The sequence below is a fragment of the Hemiscyllium ocellatum genome, chromosome 9 (genome assembly GCF_020745735.1).
Source record: "Hemiscyllium ocellatum isolate sHemOce1 chromosome 9, sHemOce1.pat.X.cur, whole genome shotgun sequence".
Classification (NCBI taxonomy): domain Eukaryota; kingdom Metazoa; phylum Chordata; class Chondrichthyes; order Orectolobiformes; family Hemiscylliidae; genus Hemiscyllium; species Hemiscyllium ocellatum.
This window is the reverse complement of record NC_083409.1, coordinates 67,946,235-67,972,391: the sequence shown is the minus strand read 5'-3', so window position 1 is coordinate 67,972,391 and position 26,157 is coordinate 67,946,235. Positions and strand designations below refer to the sequence as shown.

General features: G+C 39.1%; 1 protein-coding gene across 2 annotated transcripts in view; it reads right to left on the bottom strand.

The window, feature by feature from the left end:
* The window catches only part of patj (PATJ crumbs cell polarity complex component), a 384,258-nt gene that overhangs the window by 12,640 nt on the left and 345,461 nt on the right, over nt 1–26,157 (bottom strand). For both annotated transcript variants that reach the window (XM_060830432.1, XM_060830434.1), the window contains 4 exons: nt 18,807–18,921; nt 15,647–15,684; nt 12,138–12,260; nt 5,630–5,734 (listed from right to left, as the gene is read on the bottom strand). In XM_060830432.1, coding sequence (XP_060686415.1) covers nt 5,630–5,734; nt 12,138–12,260; nt 15,647–15,684; nt 18,807–18,921 — 381 coding nt within the window. The remainder of the gene's footprint in view (nt 1–5,629; nt 5,735–12,137; nt 12,261–15,646; nt 15,685–18,806; nt 18,922–26,157) is intronic.

Genomic DNA, 26,157 nt, shown 5'->3' with positions numbered 1-26,157 from the left:
TACTGCTGGTTTCTGTTACAATGCCAGTACTAAAGCTGAATTTGGTGTAATAGCAAATGCCCTGTCATATCATAACTTTTGCAGATTATTTAATTAAATTCACCTTGTATTGCATAATTTCTTCCCCTCTCCAAAATTACTGGGAGCAGCTCTTTTTCACACTAACATAGAGGCTTGCACAGCTAGACTATATACAAGTTTTGCTACAATTACATGTGTACACAATAACATATTCTCTGGGGTTGACATTGAGATCACCATCATTCAGTTGTATCTATTTTATTTTGATATGTGGTCAAGAGTTAAAGAAAGATATCCTACACAAAAGCACTACATAGAAATAGATACCTGTTTCAGAGTGGCACTGTACTATGAATACCAATATCACACTTATACTCTTACATGGCACAGTAGCTCAGTGGTTAGCACTGCTGCCTCACGGCGCTAGGGACCTGGGTTCAATTCAACCCTCAGGCTCCCCGTGTGTAGTTTACACATTCTCTTCATGTCTGCGTGAAGTTACTCCAGTTTCTTATCACTGTCCAAAAATGAGCAGGTTGTGCTAAATTGCTCACAGTGTCCTGGGATGTATAGGCTGGGTGGATCAGCCATGGGAAATGTAGAATGGTGAGGATGGGATACTCTTTGGAGGTCAGTGTGGACTTACTGGACCAAATGGCCTGTCCAACAGTGTAGGAATTCTAAATAAATTATTTGTAGTGTAAACAAAGATACCTCATACGATCTTCCTACCATACCAGGCAACATCCTGGTAAACCTCCTCTGCACCCGTTCCAATGCCTCCACATCCTTCCTATAGTATGGCGACCAAAACTGCACACAATACTCCAGATGCGGCCGCACCAGAGTCTTATACAACTGCAACATGACCTCAGGACTCCGGAACTCAATTCCTCTACCAATAAAAGCCAGTACGCCATATGCCTTCTTCACAGCACTATTTACCTGGGTGGCAACTTTCAGAGATCTGTGTACATGGACACCAAGATCCCTCTGCTCATCCAAAGAAGACAGAGGGTGATGGTTGGTAGAAATGGAGTTCAGTTACTAGAGCTATACTACAAGGATTTGTTTTGAGGCCACTGTCATTTATCATTTTTATAAATGACCTAGATTAGGGCATAGGAGGATGGGTTAGTAAATTTGCAGATGGCACTAAGGTTGGTGTGAGGATCTAAAATCTGGATTTAAGTGTTGTCAGGATTAACCATTTTTATGCATGCCTTTATTAACCACAAAATGGCTCCTTAATGCAAAGCAATATAACAAAATGGCTTCAGCTTGCAAATTAACACTATGTTTAAAATGGCTTCTCACCCTGCTAAAAGCTGCATTCCTGCCTTGCTGAGCTAACTGAATCAAAAGATAAAACAGACAATGGACCCTTCACAGTATGGAATTAATTAAGCTAATATGACATTACTAACCATCCCAGTTAACCTTGAAATGCAAGTGCAAAGAGATAAATGTGTAGTAAACAACTTTGTTTTCCAGAAGATATCATTGGGTTAACCTACTGTCCATTATGTCATTTTTTAAACATTTTATTGAATTTATTCTGTAATTAAGATTATACTATTTCTTAAGAAACATAAAAATTGCCTTTGTTCTAAATGAAATTGTGCAGTTTCTCCAACTTACACAGAAGCTTTTAACCTCTGTGTTGCTGGACAAACTTGTGCCCAGTGTCGTAATAAACTGAAATCTTGATGAAACAGACCACATTCCTGTTGATTATTTGACCGAACGCAGAACCGAGAGACCTCGCCTGAGGTTCAAGATCTTCAGATGGAGTTGTGGATAGTGCTGAAGGATGTTGCAAGTTACAGAGGGACATAGATAAGCTGCAGAGCTGGCTGAGAGGTGGCAAATGGAGTTTAATGCACAAAAGTGTGAGGTGATTGACTTTACAAGATGCATCAGGAATAAAGAGTACTGGGCTAATGGTAAGATTCTTAGCAGTGTAGATGAGCAGAGAGATCTTGGTGTCCATGTACACAGATCCCTGAAAGTTGCCACTCAGGTTGATAGGGTTGTTAAGAAGGCATGTGGTGTATTAGCTCTTATTGGTTATGGGATTGAGTTTTGGAGCCATGAGGTCATGCTGCAGCTGTACAAAACTCTGATGTGGCTGCACTTGGAGTACTGCATACAGTTCTGGCATCCGGATTATAGGAAGGATGTGGAAACTGTGGAAATGGTGCAGAGGACATTTACTAGGATGTTGCCTGGTATGGTGGAAAGGTCCTATGAGGAAAGGCTGAGGGACATGAGCCTGTTTTTGTTAGAGAGAAGGTTGAGAGGTGACTTAATTGAGACATAAGTTAATCCGAGGTTTAGATCATGTGGACAGTGAGAGCCTTTTTCCTCAGATGATAATGTCTAGCATGAGGGTACATAGCTTTAAATTGAGGACAATAAATATAGGACAGGTGTCAGAGGTAGTTTTTTTTACTCAGAGAGTAGTAGAGGTGTGGAACTCTCTGTCTGCAACAGTAGTAGACTCGTCAACTTTAAGAGCATTTAAGTGGTCATTGGATAAACATATGGATGAAAATGGAATAGGGTAGGTTAGATAGGCTTCAGGGTGGTTCCACAGGTCAGTACAACATCAAGGGCTGAAGGGTCTGGACTGCGCTATAATGTTCTATGTTTTACCAGTCTAGTCCAAATTCAACGAGAGACCAAGACAACTGAGTTGGGACCAGAATTTATGTCAAGTATTGAAAAAAAGAGTTTTGGTTGTTTAACAGTAGTTCTTTTCCCCACATGATACATGTAAAATATCCTGTTAAGTTTTAAAAAATACAACTTACACAAACAAAATTTGGAAATCAAATATTAACACCAGTAAATAAATGATTGAGTAAATGCAATTAACATTGTCAGGATTAACCTAGAATGATTTTTATTTGTTTATTTTTGATTTCAGAAATATGATCCCCAAGAGACTGACAATAAGAGACAATATAGAATTAGTGTGTAAAGGGTAAAAATGTTTTTCAATGGGCAAAGAGGTTGCTTTAGCAGATCTGTGTGGTTTGTACACAACACAGTCGACAAACACCCTCAGCCTTTCCTTATCTCAATACTACACCTGCTATACAAACAGATTAAATCATGCAATAAGCAAGCAAGCCTGCAGACACTGGGTTTAGAAGGTGGTAATTGCTCCCTTGAGACCCTAATCTTTAGTTAACACAGCATTTAAAAATTCTTTTAACATCCTATTGAAGAGAGACAGATAATCAACCTACATTCTCGTCATTTGCATGAATAAATGCATTATCTGACCTTCTGGTTTGGATATGGCTAGAATGCTGATAACAAATATGTGTTGTTAACTAATGACAAGCTACTGTGGATTATCTACGAAACACATACACTTCAGAACAATTGTAGAAAATTTTAAATGCTGCACAAACACTCCTGATTAAAGTCATGTAAAACATATGACTGTAGCTTTGCTCTAAAGACCTGTAGAAACATTGTACAGGGTGCTCTGCAGCTTTGTTCATTTAACCTTATACTAATGTGCTGACATCAGTGGGCTCCTCTGCCCCATGAGTTTTACTAATGTGAAAAATGTAACTTTATCCTATTACTCTCACTTCCTTAACAAGCAATGTTAAGGGTATTATTCTTCAATAATCATACTAGTAGTACGAGGATGGCACACCAGTCTGCAGCTGCAAATGTGTTGCTGGTCAAAGCACAGCAGGTTAGGCAGCATCTCAGGAATAGAGAATTCGACGTTTCGAGCATAAGACAGGAAAAGTGTTTTGTATATTTATGATTATACACATGTGAGAACACTACTTACAGTTATCCAAATGTTGGATGAGTTTAATGCCAGTAAAGACTGTCTGAGTGAATAGGTGGGTGGGTGTTTGGTTGACTGGTTTAGTGAGTGAGTGGCTAGTTGAGTAAATTAATTTATTAGGTTGGTGGGAAGAGGAGTGAGTGGCTGAGTGGGAGAGTGAATGGATGGGCAAGAGAACAGGTGAGTTTATGTGTAAGCGAGTGAGGGAGGGGGTCCGTGAGTGGGTGAAAAAGTCAGTGAAAGGCTGATCAGTAGCAGGGAGGATGGATGGATGAGTAGGTGAATGGAGAGTTGTCGGGAAGTTAGGAGGGTGGGGGTGAGTGAGTCAATAGGAGGTAGGAAGGTGGGTGGGTGGATGAGTTGGCAGGAGGTGGGTAGGAGGTTAAAAGTGTGAGTGATATAGTTGAATGGAAGGTTTATCTGGAGTGGGTGAGTTTAAGTCAATGACAGTGAGTCAATGGATGCTTGGTCAGCGGGAGGGCACGTAATTCCATTGGCTGAGCCGGATTACTCCGCTGGACCCTGAAGGCAATTGAGTGGGTTGGAATGGAAGTTGCGAACAGGAGAATGGTAGCCTGGGCCAGATTGGCCAGGCATCCTTTGGAAATCATAGGAAATGTGTGCATTAAATACCTGAGCCACCACTAAATTTCAGTGAGCTCAGGGATAATCAATGTCAAGTGTTTCATAAGGAACATAATGGTGTCAAACGGCCAGTGGATGGAATTCCCATCTCAGGGTCTTCTTGCTTTAAATGGGGACAGTTTTTTTTTGCCCATTGTCAAGATTTCTCAAGAATATTCAGCTTGGATGAAATCTGGAAGGTCTGCAGAAATTATAGAAGCAATAAAAACAGGGGCTTCATTAAGGAAATGCAAAATGTGGGTGGAGCAGGAATTTTATCAGTGAGAAATTCTAGTTTTGACTGCCATTGAATAAGTATCTTTGCACTTTTCATAGTCTCAATATATTTGGCATAGATTTCACTGAGAGCATGCATACATTAAACCACTTACTTAAGTGGCAATTTAATTTGTGTCTGTTTGCTGGGTCTCCAATCATTGTGCTTGCCATTGCTTCTACTATAAAATTCTATACAATGACCAGAAAATTATCTAATGGAACAGACTGTTAACTTACATAAGTTACTAAATTGAACACAGCATATGCTTGCTTTGCTATTTGTTGCATTGCTGTTCTATGAAGGTTTTATTGAAAATATCATTACAACTAATCAAGCTCAAACCAAGGTTTTCTATTATTTTCAAATACAGTTGTTACTTGCAAAGCTTTATCAAACAAATAATAGGATGTTTGATCAATAATGGATTTTTAAAGCGATTTCATTTCTAGTCTATTATTATGAGACACACCATATACGTTAAAAAAACGCAGCCCGCTACATTATTTTTGCTGTGTTTGCATTTAAATCATCAAAGGAGAAGCTCAGCTGCTATTACTATTGACTTTTTGATATAAAAAAATACAAGACATCATTGAAGAGCAAGAAAAACGCATCTTGGGGCCAAAAGGCATTATTGTTCAAATGTCATAGTTACACTTGTTAGAATTCATACAAGTGTGCACATGATCATTAGGACTGTGATGTGGGTGGCACTGAAACATCTAGATACCAACAGATCTAAAAATTGCCAAATCCTGAGAGATTCACACAAACTGGAATTCTTATCCCCTCTTTGACGTGGTAATGTTTGCCAGCAGTACTCAACAGCTTTTGAATGAGTTATCTGCTGGATGCAGCTGCTAGTGCCATTATCTCAGTACCTGAAGGATAATGCTTCCGTAGGCATTCTTCAACAGATTAACTGCTTCCGCATGAGACAGTCCGTCCAAGGGTTGGCCATTAATGCTGACAATCCGATCCCCAACCTAATATTAAAAAAGCTAATTAATTGCAAGTGAAATTAATTTCAAGTGGGAAATTAACACTTTCAGAACAGGAAAACAGCATTTTGCACATTCTAAATTGGATAAAACACCTATTTGTTAACAAGTTTTATTGTAATTGTTTATCTACATTAAAAGGAAGCTCTTTCTGAATTAAGCATGTGATACAATGTCTTCCAGTCTTGAGCATATATAATGACAATAATTTCCCAAACTATACTGCCAGAAACTAAGGCTGTGTATTTCAGAAGTCTGCAATGGAAAACCTTGTTTCTAAAATTAATTTAAGACAAACTGCTCTGAAGATAAGATTCCATCACCACTCAAATTTAATGATTTGTTTTAATCCATTAAAAGTCACAGTAAGTGCGAAGAAGTTCATCAAAAGCACTTTACATCAAAATTGGCAGTGATCACATTAGCAAGAGGCCACAACAGTAATATACAGCACGCTCTATAACTGTACAACGTCTGTCTTAACAGCCAAATATCTGCTGTGTAACATTTCTTAAATACGCACCTCTTATTTGTTTTTGCGTATTTAAGAAATGTTACACAGCAGAACCATATGAGCAATCAATCAGAAGGATATGAGTGACAGAAGCCTGATGGGTCAGGATCTTGCTCCAGCTACACTGACTTGCGATTTCCAAGGCATTACCTTTCTGGAGTATACTTGGACAATGTCTGTAAAAGGTACAGCCCAGCCTAACATTCTAATGATGCAAAATGGGGCACTCCTGGCATTATGCCCGATTTTTCTGCTCATCAGCCAATTAAGACTGAAAGCCTGCCATTGGGGTTTTTGCTAGCATTTTGCAAAAGGTTCTGGGTGAAATTCAAAAAGGATAAGGAAATAATTGGTACTGTAATTTTTTTAGGATATTGCCATCCCCCAGGATATTTGGTCCTCAGGTTATCTGGTGCTGCAACTTAAGAAAAACAGATGGAGGCCTCTTATACTGCAGCTGGCGTCTTGATCTGTTTATCATATACCAAATCCCATCTTAATGCAATGCCATGATGGGGAATGCAACTGGACCAGTAAACTAGCTGGTTGTCAAATAAATTCTGAGGTATTCCAACTTTCACTGTATTAACAGATACCACTTTTCATCCCATGTTTTGGTATGATATCAAATCTCCATTATTTATCATTTTAACTGGACATAACAGCATATTTTGAGAACAGTAGGTATTAGTCTGCTGAATCACATGATGGACGTAGCAAACCACATTGCTGAAATATCTTCAACATTGTACAGGAGTATAATTTTAAAAATTTGCTCCAACTAGGGGAATAATTAGCTACCTTTTCCAAAAAGCATTTAGTAGTTTTGAACTCTTGATTTTGAACTCAGCCACATTAGGGAAATTTAAACAATCCTTGGATAAGCACATGGATGATTATGAGATAGCGTAGGGAACGAGCTAAGAATAGTTCACAGGTCGGTGCAACATCGAGAGCCAAAGGACCTGTTCTGCACTGTATCGTTCTTTGTTCTATGTCTACCTGTAGTTCTTCACCACCACTTCCTCTTTACTTTTGCATTCTGGTCTTGTCTTTTTGTATGACTGTGAAGTTGACCATTCCAGAGGAAACAGTGCTGAGGAACATAGCCAATATAGGGGAACCTTGATTATTCGGCATTTGATTAACCGAATTTTGCATTATCCGAACAAGATTGCAAGGTCCCGATGCTTGGCTAACTATGTTAACCGGATTCGATTAACCGAACAAAATACTCCCCACCCGTGTCCTTCGGATAATCGAGGTCACTCTGTACATTAGTCACGCATTTCCTCATTTTGCTTCAATTTGACCATAATAGCTATGCTGGAAGTGTGCCAGAAACTGTGTATACCATTGCATAAAATATCTATGCACAGAATATTTATTGACAGATTTTCATCCTCTACTATGAGAGGTTCTGTCACCACCAGGTGCATGACTGATAACTGGCAAGATTGCAAAATCTGAGATTTGAGGCTGCCAAGGAGATTTGTTTTACAAATTGTTGCCATGAAAGTGCTAGAAAAGCTAAAAGGTCTTAAAATTGATAAATCTCCTGGCCCCGATGGGATACATCCTAGAGTTCTGAGAGAGGTGGCTGAGGAAACAGCGGAGGCATTGGTTGAGATCTTTCAAAAGTCACTGGAGTCAGGGAAAGTCCCAGATAATTGGAAGATTGCTGTTGTAACCCCCTTGTTCAAGAAAGGATCAAGACAAAAGATGGAAAATTATAGGCCAATTAGCCTAACCTCGGTTGTTGGTAAAATTCTAGAATCCATCATTAAGGATGAGGTTTCTAAATTCTTGGAAGAGCAGAGTCTGATTAGAACAAGTCAACATGGATTTAGTAAGGGGAAGTCGTGTCTGACAAACCTGTTGGATTTCCTTGAAGAGGTGACAAGTAGGTTAGACCAAGGAATCCCGGTGGATGTGGTCTATCTGGACTTCCAAAAGGCCTTTGATAAGGTGCCACACGGGAAGCTGCTGAGCAAGGTGAGAGCCCATGGTGTTCGAGGTGGGCTACTGGTATGGATTGAGGATTGGCTGTCTGACAGAAGGCAGAGAGTTGGGATAAAAGGTTCTTTTTCAGAATGGCAGCCGGTGACAAGCGGTGTCCCGCAGGGTTCAGTGTTGGGGCCGCAGCTGTTCACATTATATATTAATGATCTTGACGAAGGGACTGGGGGCATTCTAGCAAAGTTTGCCAATGATACGAAGTTAGGTGGACAAGCAGGTAGTACTGAGGAAGTGGGGAGGCTGCAGAAGGATCGAGACAGTTTGGGAGAGTGGTCCAAGAAATGGCTGATGGAATTCAACGTGAGCAAATGCGAGGTCTTGCACTTTAGAAAAAAGAACAAAAGCATAGACTACTTTCTAAACGGTGAGAAAATTTGTAAAGCTAAAGTACAAAGGGATCTGGGAGTGCTAGTCGAGAATTATCTAAAGGTAAACATGCAGGTTGAGTCCGTGATTAAGAAAGCGAATGCAATGTTGTCATTTATCTCAAGAGGGTTGGAATATAAAAGCACTGTTGTGCTGCTGAGACTTTATAAAGCTCTGGTTAGGCCCCATTTGGAGTACTGAGTCCAGTTTTGGTCCCCACACCTCAGGCAGGACATACTGTCACTAGAGCGTGTCCAGCGGAGATTCATACGGATGATCCCTGGAATGGTTGGTCTAACATACGAGGAACGACTGAGGATCCTGGGATTGTATTCATTGGAGTTTAGAAGATTAAGGGGAGATTTAATAGAAACTTACAAGATAATACATGGCTTGGAAAGGGTGGATGCTAGGAAATTGTTTCCGTTAGGCGAGGAGACTAGGACCCATGGACACAACCTTAGAATTAGTGGGGGTCAATTCAGAACAGAAATGCGGAGACATTTCTTCAGCCAGAGAGTGGTGGGCCTGCGGAATTCATTGCGCAGAGTGCAGTGGAGGCTGGGACGCTAAATGTCTTCAATGCAGATATTGATAAATTCTTGCTGTCACAAGGAATTAAGGGCTACGGGGAGAATGCTGGTAAGTGGAGTTGAAATGCCCATCAGCCATGATTGAATGGCAGAGTGGACTCGATGGGCCGAATGGTCTTACTTCCACTCCTATGTCTTATGGTCTTATGAGCCATTTTTTTGTATTTAGCTCAAAATGATAAAATGCTATCTGCGTAAAGTAATGGAAAATATGGGCCCAGATCTTCCAGTTAGTGGCAACATTGTGCGCATTGTCACTGCCCATTGATGAGCTGTTGATTAAAGAATGGACAGAAAGACTTAAAGAAGCTACAGAATGCAACATAACTTTGATAGGAGATAATAATTTGTTTATAAATGCATATTCTCATTTCATATTTCAGTATGAAGATGCCCAAGACTTTATCACTGTCCCAAACAGAACTGCCTTTTGAAACTGGATAAAGAAGAAATGGGCCTGTGTAGCCTCTCCAATGCAAGTCCAGTGGGTACAAGAGAATCAAAGGGAGGATTGGACAAGCCCTCTTTTACATAGCAATAGCGATTGTTTTCAGATTTTGTTTTTTAGAAATAAATGGGTGGGTGGAACGATGAGTGAGGGAGTGAGTAAGAAAGTGGGTGAACAAGCTGGCAGGTATTATGGTTGAATGGGCAGTGAGGGTGGCAGGGTAATCAGCTGGAGTGAGCAGATGGTTAGAATCAGGTTGAGTGAGCTAGGCAGTCAGGTGTGGAATATTTGGATGGGGTGGATAATTTCTTTATAGGAGTGATGGGTCAGGAGAGGATTATTGTTGGGGGGGGAAGGGGTGTTGGGGAAGGGGTGTAATTGGTTGGTTGTGCTGCTTAGTTCAGTTAGGTTGCTAATTTCTGAGTCAATCTATTTATTCATCAGTGTATCATTTTCTACGTAAGTATCCAAGTAAGTCTCATATTTCTGGCCTATGTCTCCAAAATAGAATTCAGTGTTGGAGACATTTGTGCTGTCAGCCTGCTGGAAGTTCAAATTTTCTGGGAAATTACAACACATGCACATGTCAGGACTTCAATAGAGTCCCAATAGATTTTGCTACTCTGCGTATTGGCCATGGTTTTAAAATGTATTAGGATTTCTTATTTGGTTTGCTAATTTAACTTGCAAGTTAAATTCCTGTTTAAAGTGGTGACAAAATTTGCTTTTTCAGCCTTGCAGAGCCACTGAACTGTGGTCAGTTACTTGTGCACAGGAAAGAAGAGAAACTAAATGCAAAATCAACCTTTAGCACTTTGCTGCAACATTTTTAGGGTAATATTTTGAGGAGTATAGATGTCAGTTGCCTTTAAGACTTAGAGACATTAGAGATGGTGCAGATGGTTAAGGTGGAGAAAGATACAATGAAAAACAAAAATTTAGTTTAACTTCCAATGTTAATTATATGAAGAATGACTTCTTTTTAGAAACCTGCTGCCAGACTAATTTGAAACAAAATATGAAACTAAAGAATGAGCAAACAAAATGCTCAATTGGCTTAACTTTGGGTTGAAATAAAATAAAATTAATTATGGCCAAGTGCTCATATTCACTACTGAAAAATAAACCTACACTAACGTTTGCTGGATGAAATGTTTTTATTGCAAATAATTGGCTTTTATGACGTAATTCAGTGCCAGGTCAAGGACGCCACCTGTGGTCTGTTGATGTCCATATCCCAAGTTAATTATTTGCATGGCTTAACTATGTCCTGCATCAGTTCTTAATGCTTGTTCCTTTGTGACACTCACAGATCTAGCCTCATCGATATTGATAACATTGTAATCAACTAGCACATTACGCTCTAAGTAACAGATGGAGTTTGCCTGAAACTTAAAGGGATTCATGAAAACTAGTGGAGTAGTCGGCAAAGAGTGATAAATAAAAAATGTGGGAAGTCACTTATGTAAAGAGAGTAAGAATGGAAGAGAAGAATAATTTTATTAACGGAAATAAACAAAGAATGAGCCATTGATTAATACATGGACAGAAAGATGTAAGGAAATTACAAAATGAAACACAGCTTTGACAGGAGATTATAACTTGTTCACAAATGCATGTTATTGTTCAGTATCGGAGTTTGAAGATACCCGAAGCAATACCAAATTATTCATTTAAATATTTAAGAAGAGAGATCAGGAGATGGGTAACATTTACAACAACATCATCAATGGAATAGACATGCTGAAAACAACAGCTAATTCTAGATAGATTAAAGTTTTTAAAGAAAATTCTGAGTTGACAACAGCAAGCACATGGTTGCGATATCTATATATGATACGCTGATGGGGAATTCAGGTAAAAGCTACATGAGTAAAAGTAATTAGCAGTCTTAATTATGTTTAAAGTGGAGAAATCAGAGTGAAACTAAAAAAGGTCATGCTGGGAATTGCCCACTTTCCTTGAAAGTGAGCATACTTAGCTCTTCTCTATATGTTGCCGTTACACTAAAATAAAAAAATTAAACGTTGCATAAGTTTGAACGTGGTAAATTAACCAGCTTAAAGAAGTGAAAGAAGTTGAAGAAACCTTCATCAGTCAAATAAGTCAATTGCATGTTGGAAGAAGCTAGATTTCTGGGATGGCAAAGCTTGTCTCTTCATACTAGCTTATTCTCATAAATAGGAATGACAGAAGTGTTTGAACAACACACTAATTATTAAGAAAGTAACATTATAATTGAAAGTTTAACAAACAAAAATTGAATCAATTTTTAAATGTATTAAAAGTAGCTGTTTTGCTTCCAGAATCAGTTGGTGTTCCACAATGACAGCAAGGTTTTTATAATGTAGCATTCTGTAGCAAAATACCCAGCATCAGAAATGAATGATGCATTGCATTAACTGCTGCAGATTTGCAAAAAAGACAAATGCCATCTTGTTGACCCACCTTTAGCTTTTGTGTGCGTGCTGCCACTCCACTGGCTTGAATCATGGCAATGAAGATAGACACATCACCTAGAGGACTCCCTTTTCCTCCTGCAATGCTAATTCCCAATGGATCACTTGGTCCCTGTGATAAAGGTAAATAATCCTGTGAATAATTCAGTAAAAGATAGTTTGAACTGGAAAACAAATCACCCTGTACCTATCTTCCAAGATGCATTGGAACCTAGGTAAATTTAACCAAACATACACAGTACTTAAAGTTACTCTCTGTGAGCAATTGGGTCTAATTTAAGGTATGAGCTGTTTCACACAGAGTAAGCTCTGTTAGCAAATTCTAAGCTGAGTCTGTCTGCATGACATTAAACACAGCAAAAATATGTGATTCGATAAATAGAGTCTGAGGAGTGTATAGCATGTAAAAAGACCCTTCAGTCCAACTTGTGCAAGCCAACCAGATATCCTAAATTAATCTAGTCCCTTTGCCAGCATTTGGCCCATATGCCTCTGAACTCATTTCTATTCATATACCCATCCAGATTTCTTTTAAATATTGTAATTGTACCAGCCTCCACCACTTCCTCTGGCGGCTCATTCTATTCATGTCCCTCATGATTTTATAAACCTTTCTAAGGTCACTCCTCAGCCTCCGATACTCCAAGGAAAATTGCCCCAGCCTATTCAGTCTCTCCCTATAGCTCAATTCCTCTAACCCTGGCAACATCCTTGTGAATCTTTTCTGAACCTTTTCAAGCTTCACAACATCCTTATGATAGGAGGGAGACCAGAATTGCACACAGTATTCTCAAAGTGGCCAAATAAGTGTCCTATACAGCTGCAACATGACCTTTAAACTCAGTGCTCTGACCGAATAAACATGCCAAACACCTTCGTCACTATCCTATCTACCTGCAATTCTACTTTCAAAGAACTATGAACCTGCACTCCAATGTCTCTTTGTTTAGCAACATTCCCCAGGACCTTTCCATTAAGTGTAAAACTCCTGCCTTGATTTGCCTTTCTAAAATGCGGCACCTCACATTTATCTAAATTAAACTCCATCTACCACTCCTTGGCCCAATTTCCCATCTGATCAAGATCCCGTTATAATCTGATATAACCTTCTTCGCTGTCCACTACATCTCTAATTTTGGCATCATCTGCAAACTTACTAACTATACTTATCATTTGCATCATTTCACTGATGACAATTTTACTTCCCTCCAGGCGATGAGTTTTGCTTCAGAAAATGATTCATGATTTTTGAAACTTGGGAGTCACATCAGCATTAGCTTCCTCTGTGAAAACAGTGTTAGGTTCAAAGCATAACTTCTGTTTAATAATTAATATAGAATAAATAAAAATAATAGGTCTCAGCTGCAAGGTCCACTGGATTTCATTATAAGCAATGACAACAAAAGTGTTGAGTTTTGTATTTGTTATAACAAGGTCAGCAAGATGGACTTCATAGAATACGGGTTCCTTGATTGGGGCTGTTAACCTGGTCCAATCAGGGAGCCTTGGCTGTCAGATAATAACAGTAATGTCAGACATCCTGTTCACTCGAGCTGGATCAGTGTCAATAACTCTCCACGTGTAAATAAAGAGTAACTTGATTTTCAGTTAGAGTCACATTATTGAGTTGTAAATTTTTGGCAAAAAATGTAAACTAAAAGCTGCAAAATAAGTCCTCTAATGTGACCGCATAAAGAACCAGTATGTACCCTTCTTGCATCTGCTCTCTGCCTTTTCTCTTTATCATTTCTTTTTATCAACTATGGCTATCCCTAAATTCACAGTACCAGTGACAGCCTACAAAAACAACAGGCTCCAAAGTTGAAATGTAGGATGTTCATTTGCTCACTGAATTCCAAAGGCTAGAAAAAAAAGTCACAAATTAAAGTGCGACAGTAAATAAACAATGCTGATAGGGCACAACAGGTGAGCATCTGTAAAGAAAGTATAAAAGATAAATTTCAGATATAGAAGTACCAAATAAGAAAATGGTGGTGGCTGAAAGATAAATAAGGCTCAGTGCTAAGATTGAAGATTCAATTTTTGCTGGAGTGAGGATATTAATGTGCAAGTGAGTCCAGCAAATTTTTAGATGTAAGTATCATAAAAGGCAGATAATTTCTGGGGAACTATCATCTCATGAATCTCCACTGCTCTCATTCTTACTTCTCCTACAATTTCTCCTATCCCTCACCCTAGTACTGTTTGTTGTGAGCTCTTCTGGATGTAGGTTTGCTCGCTGAGCTGGAAGGTTTATTTTCAGATGTTTCATCATCATACTAGGTAAAATCTTCAGTAAGCCTCCAGATGAAGCACTGCTGGTGTAGCCCACTTTCTATTTATGTGTTTAGGTTTCCTTGGGTTGGTGATGTCATTTCCTGTGGTTCATCATTTCCTATGGTGGTATCATTTCCTGGTCTTTTTCTCAGACAATGGTAAGTGGGATCCAAGTCAATATGTTTGTTGATAGAGTTCTGGTTGGAATGCTATGCTTCTAGGAATTATCATGCATGTCTCTATTTGGTTTGTTCTAGGATGGATGTGTTATCCCTAAGGATACGAGTGAGAGCGTGTCATGTTCATATATCCTGGTGGCTAGCTTTCTGCCTGTTTGTCCAATGTAGAGTTTGCTACAGTTCTTGCAAAGTATTTTGTAAAGAACATCAGTTTTGCTTGTTCTCTGTATAGGGTCTTTCAAGCTCATTAGCTGCTGTTTTAGTGTGTTAGTGGGTTTGTGGGCTACCATGCTGCCAACAGGTCTGGGTAGTCTGGCAGCCATTTCCAAGATGTCTTTGATGTTGGGAGAGTAGCTGGGGTTTCTGGGCATGTTTTGTCTGCTTGTTTGGGTTTGTTGCTGAGAAATCGGCAGACTACGTTCATTGGGTACCCGTTCTTTTTGAATACACAGTATAGGAGATTTTCCTCTGCTCTTCGTAGTTCCTCTGTGTTGCAGTGTGTGGTTGCTCATTGAAGTAATGTTCTAATGCAGCTTTGTTTGCAGATGTTGGGATGATTGCTTCTGTAGTTCAATATTTGGTCTGTATGTGTTGTTTTCCTGTAGACACTGGTTTGGGGTCCCCATTGGCTGATCGCTCTACTGTGGCATCTAGGAATGGTAGTTTGTTGTTGTTTTCCTCCTCTTTAGTGAATTTTATGCTAGTAAGGGTATCACTGATGGTCTTGAAGATTTTCTCTAATTGGTTTTGTTTAGTGATGACAAAGGTGTCATCCACTTAGCGGACCCAAAGTTTGGGTTGGATGGTTGGCAGAGCTCTTTGTCTCTAAGAACCCTGATATTGGAGATCACATGGGTGCTCCGTTGGGTTGGATGGTTGGCAGAGCCGTTTGTTCGAGACTGAGCTCTGATCAATTCGATTCAGAGTTGTGAGCTCTGATCACGCTTACTAATCTCTCCTCTGGTAATTTTATCTCTGACGTTTCTGACGACAATGGATCATTGCCTACGTATTTAAATAGTATATAATAGATTGCACTCACCCTTGTTATTTCAACAGTTCTTAGTCCTGTATCTGAACCTGAAAGTTTCAAAGTGAGATTAAACTCATTATCAAATGTTATTAGTTGCATTTTGTTAACTGATACTGATAGTAAGTTGTTATATTTTTCAAAAGTTCAGAATCTACAAAATAGTGTTAAAAATTGTGTTGAGCAGAAAGATTATAATTCCACGTTTGCAAAATGTGTATTATTGTTTCATAGTAGTTTATACAATGTGCAATCATGTTATCTCTTTGTACACATTAAAATAAATAATTCAGATGCCACAGAGCAGAGAACAAGCAGACCTTACTTGTGATATTTACAATTTTTAAAAACTAATATTTTCCCCACCGTTGTTTCTCTCTCATCTTCCTTTGAAGAGTAAATACATTGGGCTGACTTTTACCAAAATTTGGCTAAATGTCAAATTTAGGGAGTTTCATGAAAAGTGTTCATTGGGTACCCATGAGCTCACCGTGAGCTCTAGCAAGTTATCTTACACAAATGCCTGCAGCTTACATTATTTTGCATGTACTGTGTCACAATGACACAATTGTGCAATTGTGTACTCACTAGCAGTGGGAATACTTGCCACTGTTAGTAATTCCTGGGATTCCAGCTGCAAGACATTGTTTTGTCTCTCAGCTATTAGTAAGATTAATTTGTAACCTAGAATGACCTGGTCAAGCAATTTGGGCTGTGATTTTTAGTCAACACAGCAGTCCAATGGGTAAAGTCCACATTGCATTTTGCGATAATAAAAGACATGCACTATGCAGAAATCTGTTTCATTTGAAGGGCATTGCACTGCACAAAAATGGACACCCCTTCATCAGAGAAAAGAAAAACTCGCTCTGCCTATTCTGCATGTGCAGCAGCCATTTTCATTCCCATTATGCTTTTGGAATTTGGATGAGGATGGAAGGCAACACAGGTCTTGCTTCACAGAGTGAGTCACAAGCTCAGCCTCTCAGACTAGATTACTCTCCGAAACCTTCACATTCCTTTCTTCCTTAGCCTTCCTGTCAACCCCATTGGCCTTGATTTTGCCCATATTCCCACTCAACCCATTCATTTGCCTGCTTATCTAACTACTTTACCCTATAGTGATAGTCATGCAGTGTACCCTATTGAAGCCAAGGTGGTGGTGACCATTGGTGAACCATTGCCCCTCCCAGGCTGCATCATCACCAAACTTTATGTGTTGAGTTGCCCCACTTCACAACTATTGTTCCCTCTGCAACTCAGCATGCTGTTTTTAATCCTTGGATCTGAGATCACCAGCACCGTACCATACCAGTGTATCACCAATAATCCACCCCCCAATCCCCTTGATTTTTCATGGATAGACCCCTAGACTGACTGTGGCCCACCTCCCCAACTGATTTGGAGAGAGACAGCCCCAACTAATGAAAAACTGGGCTCCTAATTGAATTCTGTGCAGCTCCCTGACAGATGCACCATAACTCCCTGATCTGATTAAAATGGGCCACTCTAGTTGCCTTTGAGAAGGTGGTCATGAGCTGCCTTATTGAACTGCTGCAGTTCAAAATTCCAAGTCAGGATCATGAGTGGCTTGGAGGGAAACTTGCAGGTGGTAGCATTCCCTTATAACTACTGCTTTTTCCTTCTTAAAGGAAGGGTCATTGATTTGGAAGATGCTGTTTAAGGAGCCTTTGTGAATTTTTGAGGTTCATCTTGTCGATGCTACATAATGCTGGTGCTAAGTGTCAGCAGTGGAGGGAGTAGATCTTTGTGATTGCGGTGTTAATCAAGCAGACTGCTTTGTCCTGATGGTGTCAAGCTTCTTGAGTGTTTTTGGAGTTGTACTCTTCCAGGCAAGTTGGGAGTATCCCATCACACTTCTGACTTATGCTTTGTAGATGGTAGGCAAGGCTTTGGGGAGTCAGGAGTGTGTTATAAACTGCAGGATTCCTTGCCTCTGACCTCCTCCTGTAGCCACAATATTTATATGGTTACTCAGTTCAGTTTCTGGTCAATAAGAACCCTCAGCATGTTGACAGTAGGGGTCTCATGATGGTAATGCCATTGAATGTCAAGTGGTGATGATCAGATTAACTCTTACTGGAGATGGTCATTGCCTGACATTTTGTGTGACACCAATGTTTCTTACCACTTTTTAGCCCAAGCCTTTTAAAATCCAGGACTTGCTGCATTTGAACATAGGCAAAGTCTTTTCCCTGGGGTCGGGCAGTCCAGAACTAGAGGGCATAGGTTTAGGGTGAGAGGGGAAAGATATAAAAAAGAGACCTAAGAGGCAACTGTTTCACACAGAGGGTGGTACGTGTATGGAATGAGCTGCCAGAGGGTGTGGTGGAGGCTGGTACAATTGCAACATTTAAGAGGCATTTGGATGGGTATATGAATAGGAAGGGTTTGGAGGGATATGAGCCGGGTGCTGGCAGGTGGGACTAGATTGGATTGGGATGTCTGGTCGGCATGGACGGGTTGGATCGAAGGATCTGTACATCTGTATGACTACATGACTCTAGGCACCAATGGGATATAAATGCATGCAAATTGGCCTCTCACCACTCGCTAATTAGATTCTCATCTTGCTGTTTAAAACTGGGTTCTTTCTTGATGTCAAGAACCTAAATTTTCTCAAACTTGCCACATTTTCCCAACTGAATCACCATTACTCACATAATTTCAGGGCTGGAAGAATTCAGCCCATTCTGTTGAATGATTGTTGGCTGAATGGTTTTATTGATCTCTATTTTATGCTCATTGTTCTCTTCAAATTAGTTGCATTAATTTTCAAATCAGTTACATTTATAACTATTAAAGTGATATCATGTCTATATTCTGGAAGTACTTGTGGAATTCAGACACTGCTTAATTGAAGAACAAAATACAAACATTAAAATAACAATACAGAAGACAATAAAGTTTTGTGATCTCTACTTTCTATTGCAAGTTTAAATTTATATTGAAAGATACAGGAGAACAATGGAATCATTCTTACCTCAACCTTCTACATGGCTAACTGGCAGAATGGATTATCTACCTGTTCTACAATCGCTTGGATGATTAAAGGTGAAAATTTCCTCAATGTCATCAGCAAAGTGTGTTTGAAAAGAATACAGCTACAGAAAAAATCAGCAAAAACTGAACAACTAATTCTGACATTTACCTGAGTTTCTTTGTGAGGTATCAGTTGAAATCTTCTTGCTGCTAGTAACATTTTGTGAAGTGGTTACAGCAGCTCCAAAAGGAGGAGGATTACTGATAGCACTTACTTGACTCATCTAGTTTAAATGCAAAATAATATCTAATTAATCAAATTTCTCCAATTTAAAATTAAGAGGAAATAATTATGAGGGCAAAAGGCTGTGCTAATTGAAATCAAAGGCATATCTAACCCTACTTACAGTGTTAGTCTCATTTTTTGGGTTGCTCACTGGAAACTGAACAATGTAGGTCAAGTTTATTTTCAGTTCTATATGACCAATTAAACTGTATTGTTCTTCAGATTTAATTGGAAGCACTAGCTTTCGGAGCACTGCTCCTTCATCAGGAAGAAGCAGCACTCCGAAAGCTAGTGCTTCCAATTAAACCCGTTGGTCTATAACCTGGTGTTGTGCGATTTTTAACTTTATACACGCCAGTCCACACAGGCATCTCCAAATCATGTAATGTTCTTGTGTTAGCTTAATGTAGTTGCTGGATGTGTGGATTAACAAATATTTCTAGCTTAACAGTCACTAACTTTGTCATTTTGTTCTTTCTCTCCTCTCCAATCACTCACTATTGCCCCATTCTGATTTAAGTAGAGGCAATTAAGTGAGAAAGAAAGTATGGGAAATCTGAAATAAAAATAGCAAATGGTGTAAATTCATAAGGGTTAATCAGCATTTAAAAGAGAAATAGCTTGATATTATAACGTAAATCATTTTCTGCCAGAAGGTGGTGAACCTGTGGAACTCATTGTCACAAAGGACTGCTGAGGAACAAGTCACTGAGTATATTTAAGAGAGAGATAGATAGTTTCCTGATGGAGAAGGTAGGAAAATGGTGTAGAGAAACATTTCAGCCATGATTGAATAGTGTCACAGACTTGATGGGCTGAATGGCCTAATTCTGCTTCTATTATTCATGGTTATCACATTATACAAGATTATAGAAACATAATTTAAAAATTATGCTGTGATAAAATCACTACAATCAGGAAACAAATGATATGAATAAAAATTCCAATTGGAAATAATTATCACCAATAAGTCTTGTCCCCAAATCATTTTATTGTGATTCATCAAAGTGCTAATTAGTTCATCATTCAGATTTTTTAATTAATCTACTAATTTAATATATGAAGCCACAGATATTTGCTTTTATGTAACTTCAACATTCAATACTTTTAGTTTACAAAATGATGATTTTATCAAATGTAACTGCATATTGTTACCATTCATATGTATTAACAGATTTTTTAAAAAACTACAAATATTTTCTCAATAAACAAAATCTAAATATATATATAAAATTACATGGAGATTTGAAAAGATGCAATAAGAATATTATCTCCTTGAAAAAGGCCTGATATCATTATGAACATTCAGAGTAAAGCCATAGTCATTTTAAGTTAAGGATGACAATTATAACTCTGATATTGTAATCTTAAACAAAATGTAGTTGCATCAATTAAAGTTGCATGCACAAGGACTGATGTATAGAGAAAGAGGATTTGTTCCACATGTGATATTATAAAGTTCAGAACTTTAATAACTGTTCGTGGAGTTCAGGAATCAACAAATGATAAACTGTTACACACACGAAGAAGCACCTGTAACTCTGTCTGGGAAAAAAAATTATTAAAAGGACAAGGACAAACTTATACAGGAATTGAAAGCAACTAGCCATGACTAGGAGAACAGGGAGTTGAAATGACATGAATAAAACTGCTTTGATATCTGCTTGATAAATCACAGATCTGAAGGATGAAAATGTGCACAAGAATCAAACAGCAGAAGTCCATCCTTAGCAGAACTTCAAAGAACAATACTGTACAATTACTGAACCCTGGACACTTCTAAAGACAGACCACTGTTAGTTGAAATCCTGGCTAGAATCCATGATTAATTGTGTATGAGCCAAACTGGGCTGTGAGACTAACTTTCTTACTTGAGGGGTCTTATTTTGGTTGCTACATGCAATAAGGTTTAAATCGTTGTTTCAGTACTTGATTGTCTGTGAGATTTCATAATAAATAGCCAAATTAAAGGTAACCTGTAATTTACTCACAACAATTGCTTCCCTGGGAGGGCTTCAATAAGTACCTTTAGTTGCTCAAAGTCAAAGTTACCAGTCTTGTATTCTCAGAAATCCTGCTGGAGTATGAACTGAGCGGGCAGTTGCCCCATGTAATGGTGAAGAATTCAAAAGGGTGAATGAGGACACAGGCAATAATTTTCTGATTTAATTGGAACATTTACATTTTTGCATTATTGAATTTGGCTTTGGAACTTAGTTTTGAAATCATGGTAGACAATCAACCTGAATGACGGAGGAATACTTGAAGAAGAAATTGTCAAAGTGGATAGAATTATTGGGACGCTTAAAATGTTACGAGCATCAGGGCTTTCGATCATTTGCTAGAGTCAGCCAGGACATCCGTGGGAAGGCATATACCCAAACAGAATGAGTCAATAGGAATTTGCTTTTGAAAAAACTTGGTAGATGAAGTATTTATTAAAGCAGAGAACTGCTGAGGTAAGTGAGTTGAAGTCAGAGTATGCAGAACTAAAGCAGAAACTTGATAGCTTACAGACTGTCAGTAAGGAAAGGGCTGTTTACCAATTGGGGTACACAGAGTTAAAGGGAAAGGATAAATCCCAGGAGAAGATAGTCTACCTCTCAAATGATCAAAGTTAATCAGAGATTTTGAACAGAAATGCCGAAAAGGAGACAGCCAGGTTGAGGAGTCAGAAAATAAGACTCTGAAAGTAAATGTAAAGATCTCTAGGCAGCATTTAAAGTACTGCATTAAGCACAGCTTGACCAACAAGTGCAGAATGCTGACTATTCTAAATTACAACAAGAGATTGATACCTTGAGATCCCAGCTTTCCAGCCAGAGAATTTCTGTGTGCTCTGGGGCCTGTACAAAAATTAGGGAATAAAAGGAGTGATCCTGATTAGGGTTTGGTTGAGGGTGAAGCCATTTACTATTCAGATCGGGGGAGGGAATATGATTGTGATCCTCACCGGCACCCCTCTGCCAAACTCAGATAAAGGTCCCCTGTATCCAGCTGAACCTGTCCGCTACAAAGCCAAAGTAAAGATAAAGATTTCATGAAAATCTAACGACATAAATAATAATTCAGGAATCGATCAGTAATTAGGTCATAAACCCAGGTGTTTTGAAAGGTGATACAGAATTTGAAAGCTAGGTTAGTTAAGGGTGGAGGTAAACTCTGGAGTCAACCAAAAAAGAGCAAGACCTATTTTCTGGAGTGTCAGAGAGGTATGATGTCCTTTTCTGATACACCTTAGACTACGAGGAACTAGAACTGGAATTAACTGAAAGTCAGACCCCAACCTCAATTAATTTCAATATCCCTGTGACAAACCTGAGACAGAGAGCAAAGAGGAATAAAACTAAGTTTGAATTGCCATCCTTTGTTTGACTGATAAAGTAAGAGGGCCCTAGGTAAACGTGTTTTACAGTAATAAATTGGTTGAAGTATCTGTTTACAACATTTCACAAGTAACAAGCCTGGTGAGTACAAATTTTGGAAGGATAAAATTCAAATGAAAGATCTGTGTAAACTCAAACTGTAATTAAGAACAGGAACTACCTTGATCTTTTGTTTTTGAGTTCTGGATAAACTATCAACCTGATTATTGGAAAAATACTACTGGTTTTGCAAGTGAAGATGGAGTCAGCCATCTGGACCCAATGCTCAGTGGAAGTGGACATGGTGTGTATACATAACCAAACACAGATGTGCAGACCAACAGCATTGGGAGACACTTCTACCCACAACTGCAAGCGTTAATTTTACATGCAACACAGAAGTCAAGTCCAAGGATGTTGCGATACTTGAAAGGGTTCAGAAAAGATCTACAAGGATGTTCCCAGGGTTGGAGGGTTTGAGCTATAGGGAGAGGCTGAATAGGCTGGGGCTATTTTACCGAGAGTGTTGGAGGCTGAGCGGTGATGTTATAGAGGTTTGTAAAATCATGATGGGCATGGATAGGGTGAATAGAAAAGATCTTTTCCTTGGGTTGGAGGAGTACAGAAATAGAAGGCATAGGTTTAAGGTGAGAGGGCAAAGCTTTAAAAGGACCTAAGGGGCAGCTTTTTCATGCAAAGGGTGGTCCGTGTATGGAATGAGCTGCCAGAGGAAGTGGAGAAAGTTGGTAAAGTTACAACATTCAATAGGCATCTGGATAGGTACATGAATAGGAAGAGTTTGGAGGAATATGGACCAAGGGCTCGTAAATGGGATTAGATTAATTTAGGATATCTGGTTGGCATGAACGAGTGGACCGAAGGGTCTGTTTCCATGCTGTACATCTCTGTGACTCAATGACTGTATTTACGCTGATGATATGCACAGAACTTTAGATCACACTCTCACTTATATCAGAAGTGACTGAACATTTTGCAGTGTGTCCTGTAAGAAGAGGAGGACCCAGAGGAGGGATAGTTACCAAAGTACAGGTAAAGTGTTGCATGAATATGTCCAAAATAAACTGGTACCTGTTTTTCTGAATCTCTCAGGTATTCAGTTATTATCATCTTGCTCAAATCCTTTACCTAGCATTTATAAGGAATTGGTCAAGACATTGTGTAACCTTCTTGAGTAAACAATCAAAAGAAAAAACAAGAAATGCATACAATTGATAGGAAATGACGCAGGCATGTCTGGTGCAGGTAGTTCTATAGTTAATGGTCTAGACATCAGTGTTATAAGTGATCTATTAAATCAATTAATTTCTTAAGGCAAAGGTCTACTGGCTGGGATGAATTATAACACTAAACTTAGTAGCTAGGCAGGGCACACCACAAATAGCACTGCATTCTGTATTGTTGACATCTTAGAATCACATGCCGGTTTGATCAACAAGTTAATAAAGGAAACAGGAAATGTAACTTTGTGTCATATATATGGCAAATGGATGTACGATCAGTACAGGGAAAATGTAAATCAATGAAATAAGTAGAAGGTCCTATCTGTGTTAGTGACATTAATTGAGGAAATTAATTGTCAGGATAGGGACTTTAAATAAAATCTCTATATGAAAGAAAAGGGGTTTTTACCTTATGCTGTAGAAAAGGGGGGAGATTTGTAGGGACAGCACTTAAGGAATGCCAACAGACTGATAAGACTATTGTTTGTCCCTATTCCATTTACACAACTGGACAAGCCACACGTGGTTTTGAGTGCAGTGGTAATTAAACAGTTTACTATACTTAAAATATTACGTTACACTCGAAAAAACATAATCAGAGTTGGATATACAGGTGAAGAAGAATACTGTATCATAACATCTTTCAGAGATTATCATAACCTGCCTTTTCCCATCACTGATTCAGTATTTGGCATTTAACATCAAATGCCCATGCACATAGGAACAATGGAATAGGTTAACATCAGGAGGAAAAAACGTGTGACTTTTGACATGACTAACTCAGCTAGAGAAATGGTTATGTCTTATTGGCAAAAATACAAGGTCCATATTGCCTTGCAAAGGGAATATTTGGACGAAGTAAAGGGATTTTTGAGAAAAGCACACAGGTCCCATGTTAAAATTCAGCAGTACAGTCAGAGAATCAAGACAGATATTAAAAATATTAAGGAATATTCTTGGTGGAACGAAATCTGAAATTGGGGAAGTAATGTACACTCAGCATCATGGATTTGTATTATTTCACATCTTGTTACACTTCTAAGAATGATAAACTTAAAGCTGTAATGGGTGAAGCATAATGCGTGTTTAGTACTCTATGTTCGTTCTAGGCATGTTTATTGTGCAAGTTTATTACACTTGTGATTTATTGACTGTTGATTATTCGGTGCTTTATTTATTGATTATTGGTTTGAAAAAATCTGTACTGCATAACTAATTTGTGTATTTTTAAATATTTGTGTAGCAACTCAGCTTGGATATGGACCGATGTGGTAGAAAATGGCTAAATATTAGCGTTTGTTCATCATATTAAACATAATGAACAAAGAAGAGGGATTGTGATATTATAAACTTCAGAACTTTAATAATTGTTCTTGGTTTGAAAGAAATCAACTAAAGATAAACTGTTACATACAGAAAGAAACAACCATAACTCTGTAGGAATAAACTTATCCAGGAATTGAAAGTGATTAGCCATGATTGGGAAAACAGAGTTGAAATTACAAAGCTACTTTGATAAAAACGGAAAGATCTGCGGATGCTGTAAATCAGAAGCAAAAACAAGTTGCTGGAAAAGCTCAGGTCTGTAGTATCTATGAAGAGAAATCAGAGTTAATGCTTCAGGTCTGGTGACCCTTCCTCAGAATTGATAGTAGCTAGAAAAATGTTGGTTTATATGTAGAAGTTAGGGTGAGGGAGGGGGTAAGGAATAAATGTTAGGTAGGAATAGAGCCCAAAGAGAGAAGAACAGTTGGACAGACAAAGGAGTGGATAACGATTTGGCTGGGAGGGTGAATAGCTGTTAATGACTAACAATAGGTAGTGCGTAATGGCAGATTATAACAAAGCCTGGTCTGTGTGGTAGGGGGCTAAGACATGGGGGAGTTCAGGCCCTAAAATTATTGAACTCAGAGGGCTGCAGGGTCCCCAAGTGGAAAATGAGGTGCTGTTCTTCCAGCTTGTGCTGAGCTTCGCTGGAACACTGCAGCAAACCTGAGACAGGGATGTTGGCCAAGGAACAGAAGGCTCATTCCTGATGAATGGCTTTTGCCTGAAGTGTCGATTTTCCTAATCCTTGGATGCTGCCTGATATGCTGTGCTTTTCCAGCACCACTCTAAACTAGACTCTGATCTCCAGCATCTGCAGTCCTCACTTTTGCCTAACAGAAGGTGTGTTAAAGTGGTAGGCAACTGGAAGCACAGGGTGTTTTTTTGCAAGCAGAACGCAGGAGTTCTGTGAAGTGGTCTATGCTTGGTTTTCCCAATGTAGAGGAGACCACATTATGAGCAGCGAATGCAGTAGACTAGATTGTGAGAAGTGCAGGTGAAGTGCTGTTTCACCTGGAAAGTACGTTTGGGCCTTTGGAAATTGAGGAGGGAGGAGGTAAACGGGTCGGTACTATATCTTCGGCGGTTGCAGGGGAAAATGCTGTGGCAAGTGTTGGGAGTGAAGGAGAAGTGGACCAAGGCGTGGATGCTGGTGGGATGATAGGCAAAGACAAGGGGAGCCCTACTGCTTTTGCAGGAGGGAAGAGAGAGGGTGAGGGCTGAAGTGCGGAGATGGGTTGGACCCGGTTGACGGCCCTGTCGACAACGGTGCTGGGGAATCCTCGGTGAGGAAGAAGGTGG